This window comes from Antechinus flavipes, chromosome 5, assembly GCF_016432865.1.
Source record: "Antechinus flavipes isolate AdamAnt ecotype Samford, QLD, Australia chromosome 5, AdamAnt_v2, whole genome shotgun sequence".
NCBI lineage: Eukaryota > Metazoa > Chordata > Mammalia > Dasyuromorphia > Dasyuridae > Antechinus > Antechinus flavipes.
The window spans coordinates 42,386,889-42,408,923 of record NC_067402.1 but is presented as its reverse complement, the minus strand read 5'-3'; the positions used below and the strand labels follow the sequence as shown (position 1 = coordinate 42,408,923).

The window sequence follows — 22,035 nt, the reverse complement described above, 5'->3', positions numbered from 1 at the left end:
AACCTACAAGGAAAAGTAGTGAATTAGACATAGGACTGGCAAAAATTCCCAGAAAAGCTTTAAAATTTTCTCAGAATCAATAGTGATAAAGGGAAAATTAGGCAAAAAAAATGAAAGGGGTGGGAGGAAAAACTATGAAAAGACAATTAATACCTTGATAAAAGGGGCACAAAAATATGGAAGAAAATAACACTTTAAAACCAAAATTGACCAAATTGGAAAAATGCATACAAAATTAACTAATGAAAATAACTCCTTAAAAAGCAGAGTTGGCCTAATAGAAAACAAGTACAAAAAACTTCACTGAAGAAAATAAGTTCTTAAAATTAGAATTGGGCAAATGGAATGATTCCATAAAACATCAAGAAACAATAAAAGAATGTCAAAAGAATGAAAAATAGAAGAATTTATGCATTATTTCATCGGGAAAATAACTGACTTGGAAAATAAATTAAGGAGAAATAATTTTAAAATTATTGTATTACCTGAAAGCCATAATTAAAGAGCCTAGATATTATATTTCCAGAAACTATTAAGGAAAAGTGCTCTGACAACCTCCAAACAGAGTGAAATAGAAATACAAAGAATCCATTGATCACCACCTGAAGAAGATCTCAAAATGAAAACTTCCAGGAATACTATAACCAAATTTCAGAAAGAAAACATTCAAATACCATGAAGCTACAGTCAGAACCACACAAGATTTAGCAGTTACCATGCTGAAGGAGCAGAGGACTTGGAATTTGATATTCCAGAAGGCGAAAGAGCTAACAACTAAGAATAATCTCTTCACAGAACAATATACCTTTGGGGAAAAAATGAAAATTTAATGAAATAGGAGACTTTCAAGTATTCTCATGAAAAGACCATAGCTGAATAGAAAATTTTACTATTAAATTTAGACTGAAGAGAAACATAAACATGAAAAAGAAATCATAAAGAGCTCAATAAGGGCAAACTTTTACCTTTTCTATATGGGAAAATCATATATGTACCTTATAAGAACTTTGTCATTATTAGGGGAATTAGAAAGCTTCTACATAGGAGTGTGTAGAGTAAGTTATTTATGTTGGGATAATATTAAAAAAAAATGGATAGGTAAAAGAGACTGATGCCCTGGAAGAAGGGAAATAATGAGAGAGAGAATGTAGAAAATTATATCACATAAAAGAGGTTTGCAAGATAGGACTTTAAAGTGGAGGAAAAAATGGGAAAGGGGTAAGTGGGCAGCATTTGGCTTCACTCATATCTAAATTGGTTTAAAGAGGGAATATATACATACATATATATATGTACATACATACACCCATGTAGGTATATATGAATATATGTATGTATATATATGTGTGTATATATATATATATCTCCACATCTATACACATGTTTATACATATATACACATCTATATATCTCAGTTGGTAATAGAAATCTATCTTACCCAACAGGGAAGTAGGACAGGAAGTTGAAAAGAACAAGAGAGTGTGATTAAAATAGACGTCAGAGAGAAGAAGATAGTAGTCAGAAGCAAAACAGGAGGGACAGGATAGAGAGACAAGGATAAACGGAAGAAAATATGATGGAAGGAGATGACATAGTAATCATAACTGTGAATGTGAATGGGATGAATACCATAAAAACATAAAGTATAAAACAAAACTAAGCCATAAAATAGAAGCAGAATGGCTTAGAAATCCGAATACAACAATATAGTTTTTGTTTGTTTTTATTTTTACAAAAAACCACACTTGAAAAACACACAGATTTAAAATAAGGCACTAAAGCAGAATCTATTATGAAGTAAAAAGATAATCATCTTAGACAAAGCAAAAGCAAAAGTAGACTTAATTCAAAGAGATAAACAGGGAAGCCACATTTTGCTACATACACAATGAAGTAATATCAGTACTTGACATTTGCCTAATGGCAAAATATCCAAATTCTTAAAGGAAAAGTTAAATGAATTATAGTAGGAAATAGACAGTACAATCATACTAGTTGGAGACTTTAAATTTCCCCTCTCAGAGGTAGAAAAATTTAACCTTAAGTAAGAAAGAAATTAAGGAGATGAATAGAATTTTAAAAAATTAATATGACAGACCTCTACCAAAAAAAAAATTGGTAATAGAAAGGAATCTACTTTTTTTTCTCAGCTATACATCGCACCTTCACAAATATTGATCACATAGGGTATAAAAACCTCAAAATCAAAAGCTGAAAAACAGAAAGTTTAAATGCATCCTTTTTAGACTATAAAAAAAAATTACATTTGAAGGCCATTGAAGAATAAATTAAAAACTAATTGGAAGCTAAACAATATAATCTTAAAAATGAATGAGTAAAAGATTAAATCATAGAAACAATATTTTCTTTAATTAGACAACATTTCTAAATTTGTGAGATGTGGTCAAAGCTGTAGTTAGGGGAAAATATCTGAATATGTACATCAGTAGAAGAGAGAAAGAGTAGATCAATGAAATCAGGGACACAACTAAAAAAATACTAGAAAAGAAACAAATTAAAATTTTAGAATCAAACACCAAAGTGGAATTACTGAAAAAAATCAAAGAGGAGGTTAATAAAATTGTAAGTAAAAAACATTGAACTGATAAATAAAATTAGGAACTGGTTTTATTGGGGGGGGCGGGATAGTTAAACCATTGATTAAGTGAATTTTTTTAAATAAAGAGAGATGAAAACCAAATTATCAGTATCAAGAATAAAAAGAATAAACGCTTCCTCAATAAAAATGAAATTAAAACAATTATTAGGAGTAATTTTGCCCAGTTATATAACAGTAAAACAGACAATTTAAGTGAAATGCATGAATATCTATAATAATATAAATTGCCCAGATTAGCAGAGGAGGAAATAGAATACTTAAATAACTTCATCTTAGAAAAAGAAATTGAACAGAGAGGCTTGGAGAAACTTACATGAACTGATGCTGAGTGAAATGAGCAGAACCAGGAGATCACTGTACACTTCAGCAACAATATTGTATGAGGATGTATTCTGATGGAAATGCATATCTCCAACAAAGAGAAGATCTAACTCAGTTTCAGTTGATCAATGATGGACAGAATGAGCTACACCCAGAGAATGAATACTGGGAAATGAATGTGGACTACTTGCATTTTTGTCTTTCTTCCCAGGTTATTTTTACCTTCTGAATCCAGTTCTTCTTGTGCAATAAGAGAACTGTACGGATCTGCACACATATATTGTATCTAGGATATACTTTAACATATTTAACATATATAAGACTGCCTGCTATCTAGGGGAGGAGGAAAAGGAGGGGTTTGCTATTTCCTTCTTCAGTTCATTTTACAGAAGAGGAAACTGAGGCAAGCAAAATTAAATGAATTGCCCAGAGTCACACAGCTAATATGTGTCTGAGATTGGATTGGAACTCAGGAAGAGTGTTTTTGACTCCAGTTCTGGCATATTATCCATTTGCCTTTTTAAGGAAGAGCACAGTGTTGGAGGGAGGGAGAAAATTTGCAACTCAAAATTTTAAAAAATTGTTATAAATTTTTAAAATGTACTTGGGAAATATTTTTTAAAATAAGAAATAATAGTTTAAAAAAAGTGTAACCATGAATTCTCCCTTTTCAACTACTTATATTAAGCCCTGGATTCAGGAAAGAAGGAACAGAAATTATGCTTTCAATTCATGGAATCCTTACCATGAATGTTCCTTTCAAACCAAATACTCTCAGTCCAGATCCCTGGCTGTCTCTGTTCCTTTCTGTAGCCCTCCAAAAATGAGTCTCCCATCTTCCAAGTTCATCTTCCTCTACTTGTTATTTAAAGTATCCCATTGCTCTTCTTCACACATTCCAAATTCAGCCTGACTGGCCCAATAACAGCAGTTCCCTGAGCTCAGGGTTCTTATGCATCTTTATCTTCCAAAAGCTTTCTCTGACCTCTGCAGTGCACCAACTAGGATCCTATCATCTGTGCAGAACCATTACAAATCCCCTAAGTTCTCACAACTTTTCTTTTTCAAATTACATTAATTTCACTTATGTTTTGTAAAACATAAGTTCCTTGCCAGTGAAAATTGTTTATTTTTAGTCCTTGCATTGTTAGCACCTAGCATTGTGCCTGGCACATAGTAGGTACTTAATAAATGTTTGTTTAGTTGCATTTAATTGATAACTGTTCAATAAAATATTAGAAGGCAAGTCATGTAAGTTTAGTTCTTGAGGTTTTGAATTAGATTATTTTGGTTAATAAGAGATTTTGACATTGTGAATATATTTTGGGGATATAATGTTGTACTACATTGTGTTCATCGTGACCGACCTTTTCACAATGTTGCTTGATTAATGAGCTAGAAAAGACCACTTGGATTATTTGCACTTCATCTTCTGTTTTGATTAGTTCACAAGCAGCTGATGGTTGACAGAAAATTAACTTGTGGTTTTTACTTGGACCCAACAGAAAAATTCAACAACATTGATGTTTTGAGGAAAAATGAAATTCCTACCTCTAATCAGAATGGCTAAGTTTTAAATTAAAAAAAGAGAAAAAAACATTCTTCTTATTCCATATAACTTTAATAGCTACAAATCATATGATAGATTCTTACAAATGATGATTATAAATGTAAATAATTATCAGCAGCAACAATCAAAATGCTTTTCCCAAATGCTGCTTTGCAAAGGATTTTGATTACTGGTCAAATAAAGATGATAACCCTATTTATTGGAGGCAGTTAGTGTCAGGTTTTCTTTTTTATCTGATTTTCAGTGAATTTCCTTCTTTTGGCAAATGTCTGTTGAGCACCTCCCATGTGCAGTGCCCTATTCTAGACCTCAAGGGGAAACAAATTCGTCCGAATCCCTGATTACAAGAAGCCTACAAAGTAATAGGGAAGATCAAATATGTATATAGATGATAAATAGATAAGGAATAACAGTATAAGATTATTGAGAAGTGGAATAAGTGATTTAATAAAAAGTCTGCTGCTCAGGAGGAACCTTATTTTTTTCCCTGCTCTGATATTTCCTGGTTATAGGACTCTGAGAAAGTCACTTAACACTGCCAGTCTCACTTTCCTCATCTCTACAATGGGTAGGATGGTATTTAGAGTTCCTACCTCACGGGAGCGCTTGTCAAACTTGAAGCTGTATAAATGTGAGCTCTTGTTAACACATGTGCCTCCTTCGCTGCTGGGACACTTGAGGGGATTATTTCCAAAGTGACCCCAGCAGAGTTGCAGCAGGGCTGGGCAGGCTCCGTGCCCAGGTCAACCTGGGTGCCAGCCCTGCAGCTGGTCCTGAAGTCAGAATTGGAGGCCTGGCCTCTACACTTCCCAGCTCGAGGATGCTGGGAAAGCACAGGGCTTCCGGGAGATGGAAAGGCTTTTGTTATCCAGCGCTCAAAGATGCAAACCTTCAGTGAGTTCCCCAGATGTGGGTCCTTGTCATTTTTGTTATTACCAATTCATATATTAGGGGTTCATGGATGAGGGGGACATGGTTTGATGAGGAGAAGAATGGGGGTCAGGGCAGAGTGAGCCCCCAGAGAGAGCAGATGGCGGGTGAGCTTTTACAGGGAGTCATCCATCAGGTGCCTTGGGGAAGTGGAGGTGAAGGGCTGCCATTGGGAAGGGTCACCAGCTGCGGCCTGGTCATGACTGCATGTGGAACAGCGGGTTTTTCTGAACTTTTTGGCTCCCAAAAGGAGGCTGATGGGTATTACTGTGCTTATCCCAGGGAATGTGTTGTATAAAGCCCTGCCATCTTGGAATTAATAAGCTCTGTTGGATGTGGTACCAGAACAACTGGGATTAACAGTGTAACTGAAGAGTGTGGTTGAAGCCCTAGGTTCGAGAAGGTCCCAGAGCTCTCTGCCTTCTCTTGACTGACATAGCAGGACAGGGAAAATAGGGAATGTGGCGAAAGAAGGCAGGAGCTTCAGCATGAGAACTCTGGAAGCAGCATCCCAGTGTTTCAGGATATATCTGGAGCTTGTTGTTACGGGGCACTAGCCGAAAGACCTTGACCACGCCAAATATAAACATGCCACTGGGTGACCATTGGCTTCTCAGGATGAAAAAGCCCCTCCTTTGGCTAGGACCCTTGAGCTAGATGCTAGGGATATGAGGAGAAACCTGTAAATCAACCTCTGCCTCCACTCGAGCAGGGTACACCAGAGGCAATATGCCAAAATCCCAGCGGCTGTTCAGTCTTATTCCCTCTGACAGCTAGCTCCGTCTCCTCATCTTTGTGACCCGTCCGGGTGCCTACAGCTGTAGGTGTCAGAGACGGGAGTTAAATCCAAGCCTTTCTGACGCCAACATATGCTCAGAATTGCATCCACTGAGTTGGTATGGTGTGCATAGGAATAAATAAACTTATTTTAAAAAAGAAGTAACTCAAACTATAAAATAACTCACAAAGTGACCATATAATCATGAAAAATATTATTTCCCTGTTGGATGAATGATTGTATTAGTCTACAATATTAGACCATTATTTATAACATTAGTTCATAATATGCATTATCATCTAAGTTATCAAATCAGAAAAAGATAAAGCCTATTAACTCTCACTGTTATTTACAGCATGCTTTTCTCTTAGCTCCTAAACTTTAACTTAGTGAAATATAATGGATGGTAAAACAAATTGTGGAGAGGATTGCTCCCTTACTGCAACTAGAAATCAGTAGCGTGTCCTTTGTATCACGTTTGAAAGTCACATCCTGGTGTAAAAATGAAATCAGAAGAGTTGAAATAAATTAAAGGACAGAAGAGCATTAGGAAGAACAGTTTAGCATTTATTCATCCCCAATCATTAATATTTCATCCTCCCAGCTTCTCAATGGGGCCATTGAAGAATATTTTGGTACCTGGGGCATAATACTGGGTCACTTTGGAAGCTCCTCGAAAGCTGGTGGGAATATTCGCCGCATCTCCTTCCTTTTTGCAGCTTTCTTGTAGGGGTGCCAGAGATGGGCTTTTGTTTTCTCTGGATTTTTTAATGATCCTGTTTAAGGTGAACAGAGAGCATCAGAGGAGAGTTTCAGTGCTTGTTTCTCAGGCTATTTCTTGTCAGCAGCGTAATTAGAACAGCCTCCCTGGTTCTCTGCACCTTCTGTCCTGTACTCAGTCAGCCCTGCGTCCCTCACTTTGGGGTGCTGCCAATCAAACCCTGCTGAGCCATTCTCCCCAAATCCTGCTGGTTCTAGTCATAAGTTCCACATAAGTATTCTCTTTTGTTGGCCCAGAGCTGGAAATCCTTCCAGTCAAGCAAACCTCTGTTTTTAATTCCTGCCTCTGATTCCCAAACCTAAAATCCCTTCCTCCTTCCAAAGTTAAAACTCACTTTCCCCTTGAGCAATACAGCCTGCCTGTGTTCAGCTTCTTGTTCCTTGGTTCCAGAAACTTTGGGGCACATGTTCATAATTCTCTCTAGCCTTATTAGCTTTAAGATTTATGATTTCCATTTGTGCATCATATTTTTATCTTACCGATTCTTAGCTCCATGATTGATTTTTAAAACAATCTATACCACCTAGTACTCAAGTCTGCATATGGTGGACAATCAATAAACACTGTCTGACTGATTGTACTGATTTTGAGAAATCGAGTCTCAAATGTATTCTCACTTCTGCTTGATGTTGTCTCTTTGGGAATATCGGCTTTAATCTTCATTTATGACTTCTGCCCATATGCTTATTCCCTTAACTTAGATTTATAGCTCTCAGTATGTTTGAGGAAGATCTGGCAGCCACAAATCTGACTTTTGTATAAGTGGAATCATACATTACATAGTTTAATGGCTAATCATTGTTAGATTTTTTACATTATGTAAATATTCTTCCATTTACTACTTTTGAGTTTTTTCCAACTTTATACTTATACTTGGTCTACTTTAATATTTTATATAAAATATATGTAACTATAAATATGTGTAAAATGTGCAAATATGTATAAATATGCATGTAATGGTCCTGGATAGTATGCAAATGTATATTTATGTATGTATAATGGGGATGTGTATATGTGTGTCTGTGTCTGTATATGTGTAATTGGTCCTGGCAGTATAGCAGTATTGATTTAAATGTTTAGCTATGTGGATAGCACTTAAAGTCATAAGTGAATTGTTTAATAAGGAAGAACAGTGGTTCTTTATGCTTAGCAATAATCACTTGTATTTTGGACGCTATATTTATGTCAATTTAAAATTTATTTTTGTTTTTATAGAATCATATTAAGTCCATAGACTCAGGAGAGACCAATATAGATGGAGCTATAGGTAATGTTTCCTAAGTCCCTTTTTACCTCTTCATTTAAAGTATTTTGGCATTATGTTTTGTATCATAATAACAAAGTCTTGTAATGATTATTTTATTCCTAGGTCCTACAGCATCAGAAGAATTGATCAAGATTACTTTATTAGCTTTTGAAGCAGTAACACAACATCCAGTCTTGCTGACACATTTTCGCTCTACGGTCAGTTCTGCTATTTTTGTTTTTTGTTTTTTTGTAGATTATTTAATTTTTTATTACAAATTATGCAAATCAGTGCAGTTTTTATTTCCACACTTTCACAATGCTGTCTTTTAAAACAGTCATTATAAAGCTTTGTGTAGTCTGGAACATAGCGAAATTTTGGAAAAATTATTAGTCTGTTCATTGAGTAAGTTCTTTATAATGCAGGATTTCCAAGTAATACATTGATAAATTAGCATTGTTCTTAAATAATAAATGTTTTACTGTATTAAGGGTTATACTGGAGTTCAAGACAGAACTTTTGGATTTAATTCCACAAACATTTATTGAGTCCTTGCTAAGACATTGTTCTAGGTATTAGGTGAGGAAAAAATGAGTCATCTACGTTCCTCTCCTCAGAGAGCTTATGGAGACCTTTTCCTTTGGCCATTTCTTATAGCTCCCTTCCTCCCCAAAGCCCATGAAGAGAAGCTGTTCTGCTGGGATGTCTGATGTCAGACACTAAGAGAATACCTTGGGCTAAGCCAGTTTTTCTGTTTCTCTGTCTAGTTAAAGCTGAGATCTACAGAACCAGGGGGAATGGAAGATATCCAGTGGGATGATAATTGAATCAGAACCCTTGGATCCAGATTAGATTTAAGTTGGATCCAGTTTAAGTTCCACCCCACCTCCTTTATCTAGTGCCTCCTGAAAGTTAGTTTTCTTTACTTTTCTTTGAACTGTTGCATTATAGGAGTATGTCACTATCCTTTCCTGGGCCTCTGGTTTTACTTCTTCAAAATGGAGATGATGACATTTTTATTGCCATGTTTTAAAATGAAGAAAGCTCATAATAATCTTTAAATAGCATATATATATATATATCTATATCTCCATACATTAAGAGTGCTGTCAAAGAGGGCCCTTTGCTGACACATGCTGGCTATATATATATATGTATATATATATATATATATATATTTCCATACATTAAGAGGGCCCTTTGCTGACACATGCTGGCTATTTTAGCTTGGAATGCCATGTAAGGGTTTGGGGCATCAGGGGATCTCTCCAAGATGGATTTTGGGGAGAAGGAGTTTTGCTACAAGGAGTTTTCTTCATCTGGTATTTCCTTCTGCCTGGGACAGCAGAGTCCAATGCCTAACCCTGTTTCTGTAATTAGGAAGAGTCATTTTTGAAATATGGAAAATTATCACCAACCTTCCTTGATCATTTGCATAGCAATCCTTTCCCCTTTCTTCCAGTGAATCTTTAGTTACCCAGTTATGATCTTAAATCTGTTTCCTTAATGAAAAAATGTCCTGAATTTAATGAGTTAAGTTGGAAGATCTTTCAGTAACTGTCTTCCATTTAACTTGAAGCTTAATTAGTTTATTACCAGATGAAGAGACTCTGGCATACTAATTATTTGATATACAGCCTGCATTATTGTGGAGAAAACTGTTGCTTCATCTTACATGATGCATACAAAATATTTTTAGAATCCTATAACTCATGGGATATCGTCTAATTACCTCTTCAGGATCATGACTGGAATCCATGAATATAAATACACTGTAGTGGATATAGGAACATAGTAAGTGCCATTTGAAAAGTTAAAGTAAACCATATTAAAGGATCCAAAGAAATACTTCATTATACAGAAAAATAGCTTTTATATGGACCAAAAATGTTTCTGTCAGATTGGTCTTAGATTTCAGGATAGTTTAATTATATAAAGCTGGTAACAATTAGTGTTTTAAAGAGCACTGAAAAGTATCAGACTGTGTTTTTAGTGAAAAGGATGACTTAGTTTTGTTTTTTTTTAAAGGAGCACAAAACATATGATTTCCATATTAGGAGCGTTGAACAAATATATCCCAAATGCATTTCTACAGTAGCTGAAGAATTAACTAAGTCTTAAAACTGATGTGTTTATCACTTGTTTCTGAACAATTTGGTTTTTGGCAGTCTACTCTGAGATATTTCCTTATGTCATGATTTCAGTTTCACAGTCTGCAAAGGGATAAATATAAGATCTTTGTTACTTATTGAAATATTCATTAATTTGTAGATAATCCCCAACTTTATTTATGTTTGACTTATATACACCCATTACATACAAATGTCTACGCTTCCTCTATCAATCAGGCCTGGCCTCAGGTCTTCAGCCTTAGTTTTATCATCCAGTCTTCCCTCTCAAGGGCTATTTCTTCTTTCTGTTTTACTCTTTGCTTTACAGTACTCACCTGAGTACTGATAATCAAGCTTGAATCTTAATTTTATTTTAAAGACAGCTTCATTTTACTCCAGTCTTCATTTATATATACATGGACCTGACTTTTATTATGGAATTAAATTTAATGTCCTCTTGTGGTGAGGATAAGCAGAACAGCAACAAAAAGAATTAGGGAATGGGGGCATCTGTTTTACCTTTTGACTGTAATTAGCAAGCCAGATTGTTCTAAAAAGGGTCTCTTGGAGTCTTTTTGCCTCTAAACTCCCAATCCTCTCTACGTCTTCCCTTGTGCTCCCTCAGCACCATTCTGTTCCAGAGTCCCTTCCCATAAGATCTGTTGTCAGTGGTTTGAAAGAGGCCCAAGTGCCTTTGCAGTGGCAACTTAGCTTTCTAAGATGGAATTCTAAACTCATTTTCTTATAGAAACTTGATGTCTTTGTTCTATGGTGCTTTTGGTAGAGTAGATCATAGATCATAGATCAATTACAGGATTTTAGAACTGGGTATCACTTTAATTATAATCAGAATTTTTAACTTCCATGAGGACAGAAATCCTATGTTCTGCAAATAGAAGGTGATTAATAATTATTTCTTGAACTGAATTAATTCTAATCTAAATACCTGCCTACCTCTTCCTTATAATTAAGATTTTGAGGCCCACACAATTAAGTGATTTGCCCAAAGTCAAAAATCTAATTAGGAGCAGAGCCAGTACTATCTTTCAGGTCTATATGAAGCACTAAATTGACTTTTGTTTACAGACACCCTGGAAAATGCAGTCAAATTTTGAACAACTACCTTAGGAAAAAAACTTTTTGAATATAACCCCTAGTTATAGTAGGAACATAATCAAAATCTCTTCCTTTTTAGGTATTGAAAGTGGGAATCTAATACTAGGAAAAATCAGTAGATTGATTATCAAAACTAAATTGTTTAGAATTGGTTATATTGTGCACATTTATTTTTGTCAAATTCAGGTCATAGCCATTGGAGGAGCCTTTTCCTAAAACGATCCTTTCACTATTATTAATAGTCCCAAAAGAAACTTAAAAGAAAGGAGGCTTCTTTATCATTTAAAAGAAAGAATTGGAAGAACAGGATTGTGATAGGTGATCTATTTGAGTCTTGCCATGTATAGTCTATAAACCTTTGCTTTGTGACATTAAAATTATATATTTTAAGACATAATTAATAGCTATCTCAAAAATTGATTTATTTCAGCTATATTTTGTTATTTGATAAATTATCCCATTGACATTTGATAATTTAAACTATGCCAATCTAAACACTGACTTGTAGTTATTTATAAACAAGGATGCTTCTATTTAACAAACTATGAATCAGGAACTCCAATCTTCTGATCTCCAAACCAGTGGTTTTTGATCATTATTCTTCTTATGTTTGTTTATAAATGGATTCTTGTTTTTCTGTGTACTTGAACTTTCTTAGTTTATGGTCACCCTAAGGACCTTCTTTTTGTGACAGTCATCTGGAAGATACATTGCCCAGTTCATTTGAGCCTTTTCCATAATTCTACAAATTGATAAAGTAAAAACAAAAAATTTGAGAAATGATTGAAACTTGCCATTATATTTTCCTCTTTAATTCTACCCAAAACTTGTCCTAAATCCTGTCCAAATCAGGGTAGCAATCCAACAGATGATGATTGAACCCTTCCTGGTTTTTTGAGGGATTAGGAGGAAGGAGACACCTGAGTTCTTATGCAGATAGAAAATAGAAACCCAATTGGATTAGAACTCTGAATACAAGTAATAGAGATTGACGGCAGCAATAGAGTAGCTTGAAAGAAAAGGCAAAGTTGAGTATGATCTGGCTGTATAAAAGCAAAACCTCTTAGAAAAAATGGTAAAAACATTGTGTTATATAAATGAGATGCAGAGGAAGAATAGACACTGAGGCACTGGGTGGAGGGAGGGCTCATAATTCTGAAAACCTACCCACATTGGGAATGAGTTAAATAGGTAACACTACATATATACTGAAAGGTTTAACACCTTCCAAAATCTATAAAGAAATAAGAAGGCAGAGGGATATGCAAAGGTTTGGAGAAGAAGAAAAGGGAGGGATTCATGGGTGGGGGGAAATTAAGTAATAACAAGATAAGGAGCAAAATTAAAGCAGAAGGATTAGCAGGAATAGAAAAGAGAAAAGTCAAACTTAAAGATTAATTAAGAGAGAAATCTATATTATGTCAGCAATACTAATATTGTTTTAGATGCACATTTACATATGTGAAAATGTGTGTATATATATGGGGGGTATATGTATACATGTATACATGTTGCTCAATGTATGTATGTATATAAATATATATATGTGAGTGGGTCTGTAGGTGGATACGAATGTATATGTACATATGTATATATCTAATATATATCTGTGCTTGACTATAGCCTGCTTGCGGGAAGTGAAGGGGATGAAAGGGGAAAGAAATAATAAAGTAAAAAAAATGCACAGCAGAGAACAAAAAAAAGTACAAGGAAGAAAAGAAAAAATAGGCACTCATGAATATAGTTTCTCCTACTATTATATATCCTTTCTTGAAGTGGTAATTTATTGTTATATATTTTGAATCCTTCCTGATATTCTAGTGGGCACTTGACAGTGTTCTGTTTTCTTTTCCTTTCCTGTCTTTTTTTAATTCTGTTTTTTTTTTTTTTTGAAATACATTTTTTTTAAAAAAAGTAATGATGCTGGAAGGGAGGGGTAGTGTTACAAGTGTGAAATGGCATCAGTGTAACATTTTTTAAAATGTCATTTTGACACTTAGTTAAAATTGAACTGTTCTACATACATGGCGGACTCAGTCTTAGATTAAATTCAAAGATCAATTAAAAGTTTATTATTAGCAAACAGTTTTCCAAAATATTTTTCTTTCAGATAGTTATAGGTTAACACTTATGCAACATAAATCTGTGCGTATAATTCCTCTCCCTCCCTTGTCTATCCTTATCCCTACATTAAAAAAAAAGTATTTCCATGAAATATAAACCATGAAGAGTTGACACTGTCATAGAGGATTAAATTCTACATCTACTTTTCATATTCTTGTTGACATTTGCATAATCTTGCATCACAGAGACATCAGATTTTAGTTCAAAATGGAACCATACAGATGTGTAGCCCAATTTTATTTTTTGATGCCTAGGGAAATTTAGGCCCCAGATGTTTAAGTGACATGGTCCAAATTACACAGGTAGTTAGGGAAAGACCACAACCTTTAGATTCCTAAACCTGTATCCTTTTGCTCATTGCTTTTCTTGTTAATTGTTGTTGTTTACAAGGTAAGTTGTGTCTGACTCATTGGGACCCCCATGAACCATGCCATACCAGGCTCTTCTATTCTTCCCTATCCTTGGAAGTCTGTCCTGGTTTGTGTTTATTGATTGCATGAACCTATCTATCTCATCCTCTATTATCCTCTTCCTTTTGTCTTCAGTCTTTCCCATAACAGAGATTTTTCCAATGTGTCTCATCTTCTTATTATGTGGACAAATTACTCAAGCTTCATCTTCTGTATTTGACCTCCCAGTAAATAACCTGAATCAATTTCTTTAAATATTGAGTGATTTGACTTGCTGTCCAAGGGACTCTCAAAAATCTTCTCCAGCACCATAATTTGAAAGCATCAATTCTGTGACACTCAGCTTTCCTTTTAGTTCAATTCATAGCCACACATTTTTACTGGAAAAACTACAGCTTTGGACCTCTGTTAGTAAGGTGATATCTTTGCTTTTTATTATGCTATCCAGATTTGCCAAAGCTTTCCTTTCAAGGAGGAAGTATCTTTTATTTCATGGCTGCATTCACCATCCACAATGATCTTTGAGTCCAGGAATATAAAATCTGACACTGCTTCCATTTCTTCTCCCTCTATTTGCTAGGAAATTATGGGACTAGTTGTCCAGGTTTTAGTTTTTTTTAATGTTAGGCTTCAGGTCAGCATTTATACTCTCCTTTTTTTAATCTTGTTTTATTTTAATTTTTATTAAAGTTTTTTATTTTCAAAACACATGCATAAATAATTTTCAACATTGACCCTTGCAAAATCTTGTGTTCCAAATTTTTCCCTCCCTTTCCCCTATCTACTCACCTAAACAACAAATAATCCAATATATGTTAAGCATGTGCAGTTCTATACATATTTCCACATTTATCATGCTGTACAAGAAAAATCAGATCAAAAAGGAAAAAATGAGAAAGAAAATAAAATGCAAGCAAACAACAACAAAAAGAGTGAGAATGTTATGTTGTGATCCACACTCAGTTCCCATAATCCTCTCTCTGGGTGCAAATGGCTCTCTTCATCACAAGATCATCAGAACTGGCATTAGTCATCTCATTGTTGAAGAGAGTCATGTCTATCATAGTTGTTCATCGTATAATCTTGTTGTTGCTGCATACAATGTTTTCTTGGTTCTATTCACTTTACTCAGCATCAGTTTCTGTAAGTCTCTTCAGGATTCTCTGAAATCATCCTGCTGATCATTTCTTGCAAAGTCTGAGTTAGAACCCTGGATGCCTTAGAATCAGCCGGAGTCAGGATAAGCAAAAGTCCTTGGTCTTAATTCTTGGTCTTTAGGGGGAGAAGTGAAGGGGATGGACACAAACTCTCCATAACCTCCCTTCTTCTGGTCCACCATCAAAGTGACTCTGGCTTGTCTTACTCCACCCCTAATCCTTCCTACAATTGTCTGTATATCCCAAAAGATTGAGCCAGCACAGAATAGTGGGAATGGCCATTTTCCAAGCATATGCTAAAAGAGTATTGTCCAATTGTAATTAGCCTTAAGTGCTTAGTTGTCTGATTCCAGTGCACCTATTCAGAGTTTCAGACCTTTACATCTTCTTACAGAACAATAATATTCCACAACATTCATATACCATAACTTACTCAGCCATTCTCCAACTGATGGGCATCCATTCAATTTACAGTTTCTAGCCCCTATGAAAAGGGCTGCCATGAACATTTTTGCACATGTGAGTCCTTTCCCCTTTTTTATGATCTCTTTGGGATCCAGGCCCAGTAGAAACTGCTGGATCAAAAGGGATGAGCAATTTGATAGCCCTTTGGGCATAGTTCCAAATTGCTCTCCAGAATGGTTGGATCTGTTCACAGTTCCACCAACAATGTGTTAGTGTCCCAGTTTCCCTATATCCTCTCCAACATTCTTCATTATATTTTCTTGCAATCTTGGTCAATCTGACAGGTGTGTAGTGTTACTTCAGAGTTGTCTTCATTTGCATTTCTCTAATCAATAGTGATTTAGAACACCTTTTCATATGACTAGAAATGGTGTGTTTCTTCATCTGAAAATTGTTCCATATGTACATATGAGCAAACATATGGCTAGAATTCTTATAAATTTGATCAATTCTTTATATATTTTAGAAATGAGGCCTTTATCAGAACCCTCAAATGAATTTTTTCCCCATTTTATTGCTTCCCTTCTAATCTTGTCTACATTGGTTTTGTTTGTACAAAACGTTTTTAATTTAATATATTCAAAATTATCCATTTTGCATTCAATAACGAACTCCATTTCTTCTCTGGCTACAAATTCCTTCCTTCTCCACAAATCTGAGAGGTAAACTATCCTTTGTTCTTCTGATCTGCTTATAATATCACTCTTTATGTCTAGATCATGAACCCATTTTGACCTTATCTTAGTATACAGTGTTAGGTGATAGTCAGAACCTAGTTTCTGCCATACTAATTTCCACTATTCCCAGCAATTCTTGGCAAATAATGAGTTCTTATCCCAGAAGTTGGGGTCTTTAACTTTATCAAACACTAGATTACTGTAGTCTTGTGAACCTAACCTATTCCACTAATCAGCTTCTCTATTTCCTAGACAGTACCAAATAGTTTTGATGACGACTGCTTTATAATACAGGTTTAGGTCTGGTACAACAAGGCCACAGTCATTTGCATTTTTTCATTAATTCTCTTGAGATTCTTGACCTTTTGTTCTTCCAGATGAACTTTGCTTTTATTTTTTCCTATCTCTGTAAAATAATTTCTTGGGAGTTTGACTGGTATGGCACTGAATAAGTAGATTAATAAGTATTGTCATTTTTATTATACCTACTCATGAGCTTAGCCTATCCAGGAACACTTGATATTTTTCCACTTGATTAAATCTGACTTTATTTGTGTGGAAAGTGTTTTGTAATTGTGTTCATATTGTTTCTGACTTTGCCTTGGTAAGTAGAGTCCCAAAAATTTTATATTATCTCCAGTTATTTTAAATGGAATTTCTCTTTGTATTTATTGCTGCTGGACTTTGTTGGTAATATATAAAAATGCTTTTGATTTATGTGGATTTATTTTATGTTCTGAAGCTTTGCTAAAGTTGCATACTGTTTCTAATAGTTTTTAGTTGATTCTCTAGAATTTTCTAACTATATCAATATATCATTTGTAATGAGTGATGATTTGGTTTCTTCATTATTTACTCTAATCCCTTTAATTTCTTTTTCTTCTCTTATAGCCAAAGCTAATCTTTCTAATACAATATTGAATAGTAATGACAATAACGGTCAGCTTTGTTTGATCCCTAATCTTATTGGGAATGGTTCTAATTTATCTCCATTATATATGATGGTTTTAAATAGATGTTACTGATCATTTTAAGGAAAACTCCATTTATTCCTATTCTCTTTAGTGTTTTTAATAGGAATGGGTGTGGAATTTTGTCAAATGCTTTTTCTGTATCTATTGAGATAATCATATGATTTTTGTTAGTTTAGTTATTGATATAGACAATTATGCTAATAGTTTTCTTAATATTGAACCAGCCCTGCATGTCTGATATAAATAATCTTTGGTCATAGTGTATTATCCTGGGTATAACTTGCTGTCATCTCTTTGATAATATTTTATTTAAGATTTTTTCATCAATATTCATTAGGGAAATTAAAATAGTTTGCATAGTATTGAAATTAATTGTTCATTAAATGTTTGGTAGAATTCACATGTAAATCCATCTGGCTCTAGAAATTTTTTCTTAGAGCTTATAGATTAATTGCTTGTTCAATTTCTTTTTCTAAAATGGGACTAAGTAATTTATTTCCTCTTCTATTAATCTGGGCAATCTATATTTTTGTAAGTATTCATCCATTTCACTTAGATTATCAGATTTATTGACATATAATTGGACAAAATTGCTCCTAGTTGTTGCTCTAATTTCCTCATTAGTAGAAAGTTCTTTTCATTTTTGATGCTAAATTCTTATTTTCTTTTTTCCTAATCAAATTAACTGAAAGTTTATCTATTTTGTTGGGTTTTTTGTTGTTTAATTTTGTTTATTAATTCAATAGTCTTCTTACTTTCAGTTTTATTATTATTCCCTTTTATTTTCAGAAATTCAAATTTGGTATTTAATTGGAAATTTTTTATTTGTTCTTTTTCTAATTTTTTTAGTTGCATGCCCAGTTCATTTATCTTCTCTTTCTCTATTTTATGCAAGTAAGCATATAGAGATATAAAACTTCCCCTAAGAACAGCTTTGGCTGCATCTTATAAATTTTGGTATGTTGTCTCATTATTGTCATTCTCCAATGAAATTATCTATTGTGTCTATGATTTGTTGTTTCACCTATTCATTCTTTAGGATTAGATCATTTAGTTTCCAATTAATTTTTGGTCTATTTTCCCCTGGCCTTTTATTGCATGTAATTTTTTTGTATGATGATCTGAAAAAAAATGCATTTACTATTTCTGCCTTTCTTCATTTGATTTTGAGATCTTTATGTCTTGATATATGGTCAGTTTACTATCTTATTTCATGATCCATTATCTGTTAATAACATTGGTGATGTATTTTGGTAGGATTCAGGAGTTAGGTAGAATATTGAATATGAGGTTTTGTTTGGGGAAGCTAGATTTTTATGAATATGGATATGAATCTCTGTACATTTTCTACTTTTCAAATTCAGGATGGCTATCACCTCTATAGTCCTCTATTGTGAACTCAAAGTATAATGAGACTACTCCTGGATCCCATTAAATCCATTTCAATAATCATTTATCAAGTACCTGCTTTATAGACTTTCCTAAACCAGATAGAATTAATCTGATGTGCATGGATCCACTAGGAGCTCCTGGATAGATTTCAGGGGGTCTGTGAATTTGTATGAGAAGAAAAAAAACATCTTTTTGCTCCTCATAAATCTCTAAATTAAATTTAATATTTACTTTAGTTATCTTAAAATGTGATTCTGATGAGGCTCATCAGAGCTCCAGAAGGGTCCTTAGTTCACCGAAAGACTGAGAACCTCTGTGTTGGACTGTGCAATTAGGAAAACAAAACAGCCCAAGCTCTCAAGGGGACTATAGTTTATTGGAAAGAATGCAGTGGGATCTGAAAATAAGGAAATATAAAGTATGTGAAGATTATACAAAGTAATGTCTAGTGGGATGATATGCTCATAATTGGGGAAATTGAGTAAGGTCTTATGTGCGGATTAGTGCTAGAGATGGTTCTCCCCCTCTCCCCCAAGGCAATTGGGGTCAAGTGACTTGCCCAGGGTCACACAGCTAGGTAGTGTTATGTATCTGAGGTCAGCTTTATGGGAATTTTATTCTTTCAGAATTTAAAAACATAAAATCTCTTAATAATGGATAATGATGGGCTCTTTGGAATGAGACACACTTTACATAGCCTTTGGAGTCTTCTAGGAAGCAGAAGTCCTTGAAATCATTTAGCTAAAGAAAGCTTTTTCTAAGAACTCCTCCCTTCTCAGAGGGGCTGCTGATTTCCACCTGAATTACCCTGCATGTCAAATCAGTGAAATTACCTTGCTGATAACTGGAGTGACCTGGTTATTTTTCTTTTCAGAAAACTTTTCACTTCATTAATGCCCTTACAACTTGTCTGAAGGCCAAGATAGAGACGTGAAGTAATTCTAGCATAAAAGTTTAGATTAAAAAAAATCGAAACACCTAATTGTGCCCTTATTAATTTAGACCATCATAGGATGTAATTACATAAGAGACTTTTAAAATCATCTACTCTAATTCTCTCATTTGCCAAATGAGGATACTTGGTCCCAGAATTTATTTAAAATACCCCAATAGACTAATTGTTTTTGCCCTTTCCATTCTTTGTAAGCACATTATACACTGTGTGGTCTCCCTGCCCATAAGAAGCATAAATGTTTATGGTAGGTAGTTTCCCTAAGAGAAACTTGATTCTATCATAATTCAGTAATATATCGTGTTTTATTTAATACCCTTTCAGACCAAAATTGTAGATGGCTGTCATTGGCATATTATATTAATAATGAATTTATATAGTTGGAAAAGTGAATACAGTTCTAGTATTTAGTACTATGAGAATCATTATTACAGATTGTCAGTAAAATATACTGAGAAGTTTAGAATTGAACCTCGTATTATTACCATATTAGTTGTTGAGTTTGTAAATAAATGCTCAGAGTAGTGTACATCTAGTGAAATGGAGATAGAAATGATGAATTTTCATTTATGTGATTTGTAGAAATCATTGAATACTTTAGGAATAAAATCTCCAGTTTAAAGTGAATTAGTTGAACTGTGGTTAACCAACTAAATAAAATAAAATGTGGATGTGGATATATATGTGTTTATTTAAAAACAACTAAAAAGTATATATATGTACATATTCATACAAATGTACACACACAATACATATGTATATATATATTATACATATGCTTTTGAAACAGTTTTCTTGTTTTTAAATTAAAACTATTTTCAAAATTTTCCTCAGGACATGAGCTTTATGAAGAAGAAAATTTGAATTTGCTCAAATTTTAATACTTCTGGATTTTCATGATTGTTAAATTCAAAATCAAATATTTAAAATGAATACATATCATCCTTTGGATCTCATTTTCCTCATTTATAAGCTGAAAGATTGGAGTGCTTGACTTCTAAGGTTCCTTTCAGTACTAGACTGTCATCTGTTAAAAAAAAAAAATTGTTATCTTGACTTTCTGCTTCCTTTTCAACATTGAAAAAAATTTAAAAGAAAGAAAAAGAAAATCCTCATAACAAATATACATGGTCCAACAAAACAACTTCCTAAAATATATGTTTTACAGTATTTTAGAACATTTAAGGCTTCTCTGGCAGGAGCTAAGTGACATTTCCTCTTTATTCCTCTCATTTTATGATTTAACATTGTGTTAATCAAAGTTCTAAAGTCTTTCAAAGTTGTTTTTGCTGTAATGTTCTTTAGACCCTGTCATCTTATGTTTTGGGCCATAAAAAGATTTTACACAAGAGCAAATTCATTAAGGTTTGGAGACATTTCATTTGTGTATTTAATTCCTATCTGACAGATTAAATGAATGCAAATGAGTTTCAAAGGCATTCCCTAATATCTTTCCTGTATTATATGACCAAAGCTATTGTTAGAGCTTATCTCTCTTATTATATTAGTTACAGGTAATGGACAATAGCATCAGGCAGAATTCAACATTTGTTGCGCCTTAGCTATAAGATTTAAATTTCTTTTTGGAGGCCAAGGTTTGAATGAAATAACCCATAACATCACTCTTTCAGACTCTCTTTAAATACAGAGTTCAGGATGAATCATTTTTAGGACATGTCCTTGAATGAACTTTGAAGCTGCTGAACTTTTCATTTTGTTTGACCCTTTTATTTGGGAAACCATGGCCACTTTGGTATTAGAGATTAAAATCCCTTGGGATTGATTTATGTTAGTATATTACTAAACCAACCGAGATATAGCCAGTGAATGAGGGTGTTTTATGGAACAAAGAACTCATCAGTGCATGTGCATAGAAGATTCATAAGGGTCACAGTGGAGTTTTATCATTATAGAAAGTGTATTAATCATAAATTCTGTGAAAGATTTGTAAGGGCAAAGCACTGGAGAGTGAATCATGCAACTCTCCATTCCCCAAGCATATCCTTGGAGTACTTTCTCAGCTGGTCACATGTAACTGCTCATTACAAAGACAACTGAGTTGGGGAACAGCACCTTGTTGGTTGGATGCCATCAAGAGCCTTCTCTTGTTCTTCATACTGTATCATATCAAGCCCTTCAGATGGCTCCTTTTCAGCCCCGTTTCTAGTCGCTTTTTTCTTGTTTCATTGTGATCTTTTCAGTTGTTACCGGTTACTGTCAGTGCTGTGGAAGTAGAGATATGTTTATAATAACATATGATGGCAGAGTCAGATACATCATAAGGCAGTGTGTCCTGCAAAACATTACAGCTGACTCCCTAAAAGCCTGATCTGAATTGTCACTTTTAAGATGATATTAGTCCTTTTCCTCTTACCAGCATTGTAAAGGAAATGCAACACATGCTCTGAAAC

The 22,035-nt window shown here is 34.1% G+C and overlaps 1 protein-coding gene across 3 annotated transcripts in view; it reads left to right on the top strand.

The window, feature by feature from the left end:
• Nucleotides 1-22,035, top strand: part of ULK4 (unc-51 like kinase 4) — a 627,233-nt gene that overhangs the window by 211,689 nt on the left and 393,509 nt on the right. For all 3 annotated transcript variants that reach the window (XM_051961226.1, XM_051961225.1, XM_051961224.1), the window contains exons 26-27: nt 8,216-8,267; nt 8,370-8,464. In XM_051961226.1, coding sequence (XP_051817186.1) covers nt 8,216-8,267; nt 8,370-8,464 — 147 coding nt within the window. The remainder of the gene's footprint in view (nt 1-8,215; nt 8,268-8,369; nt 8,465-22,035) is intronic.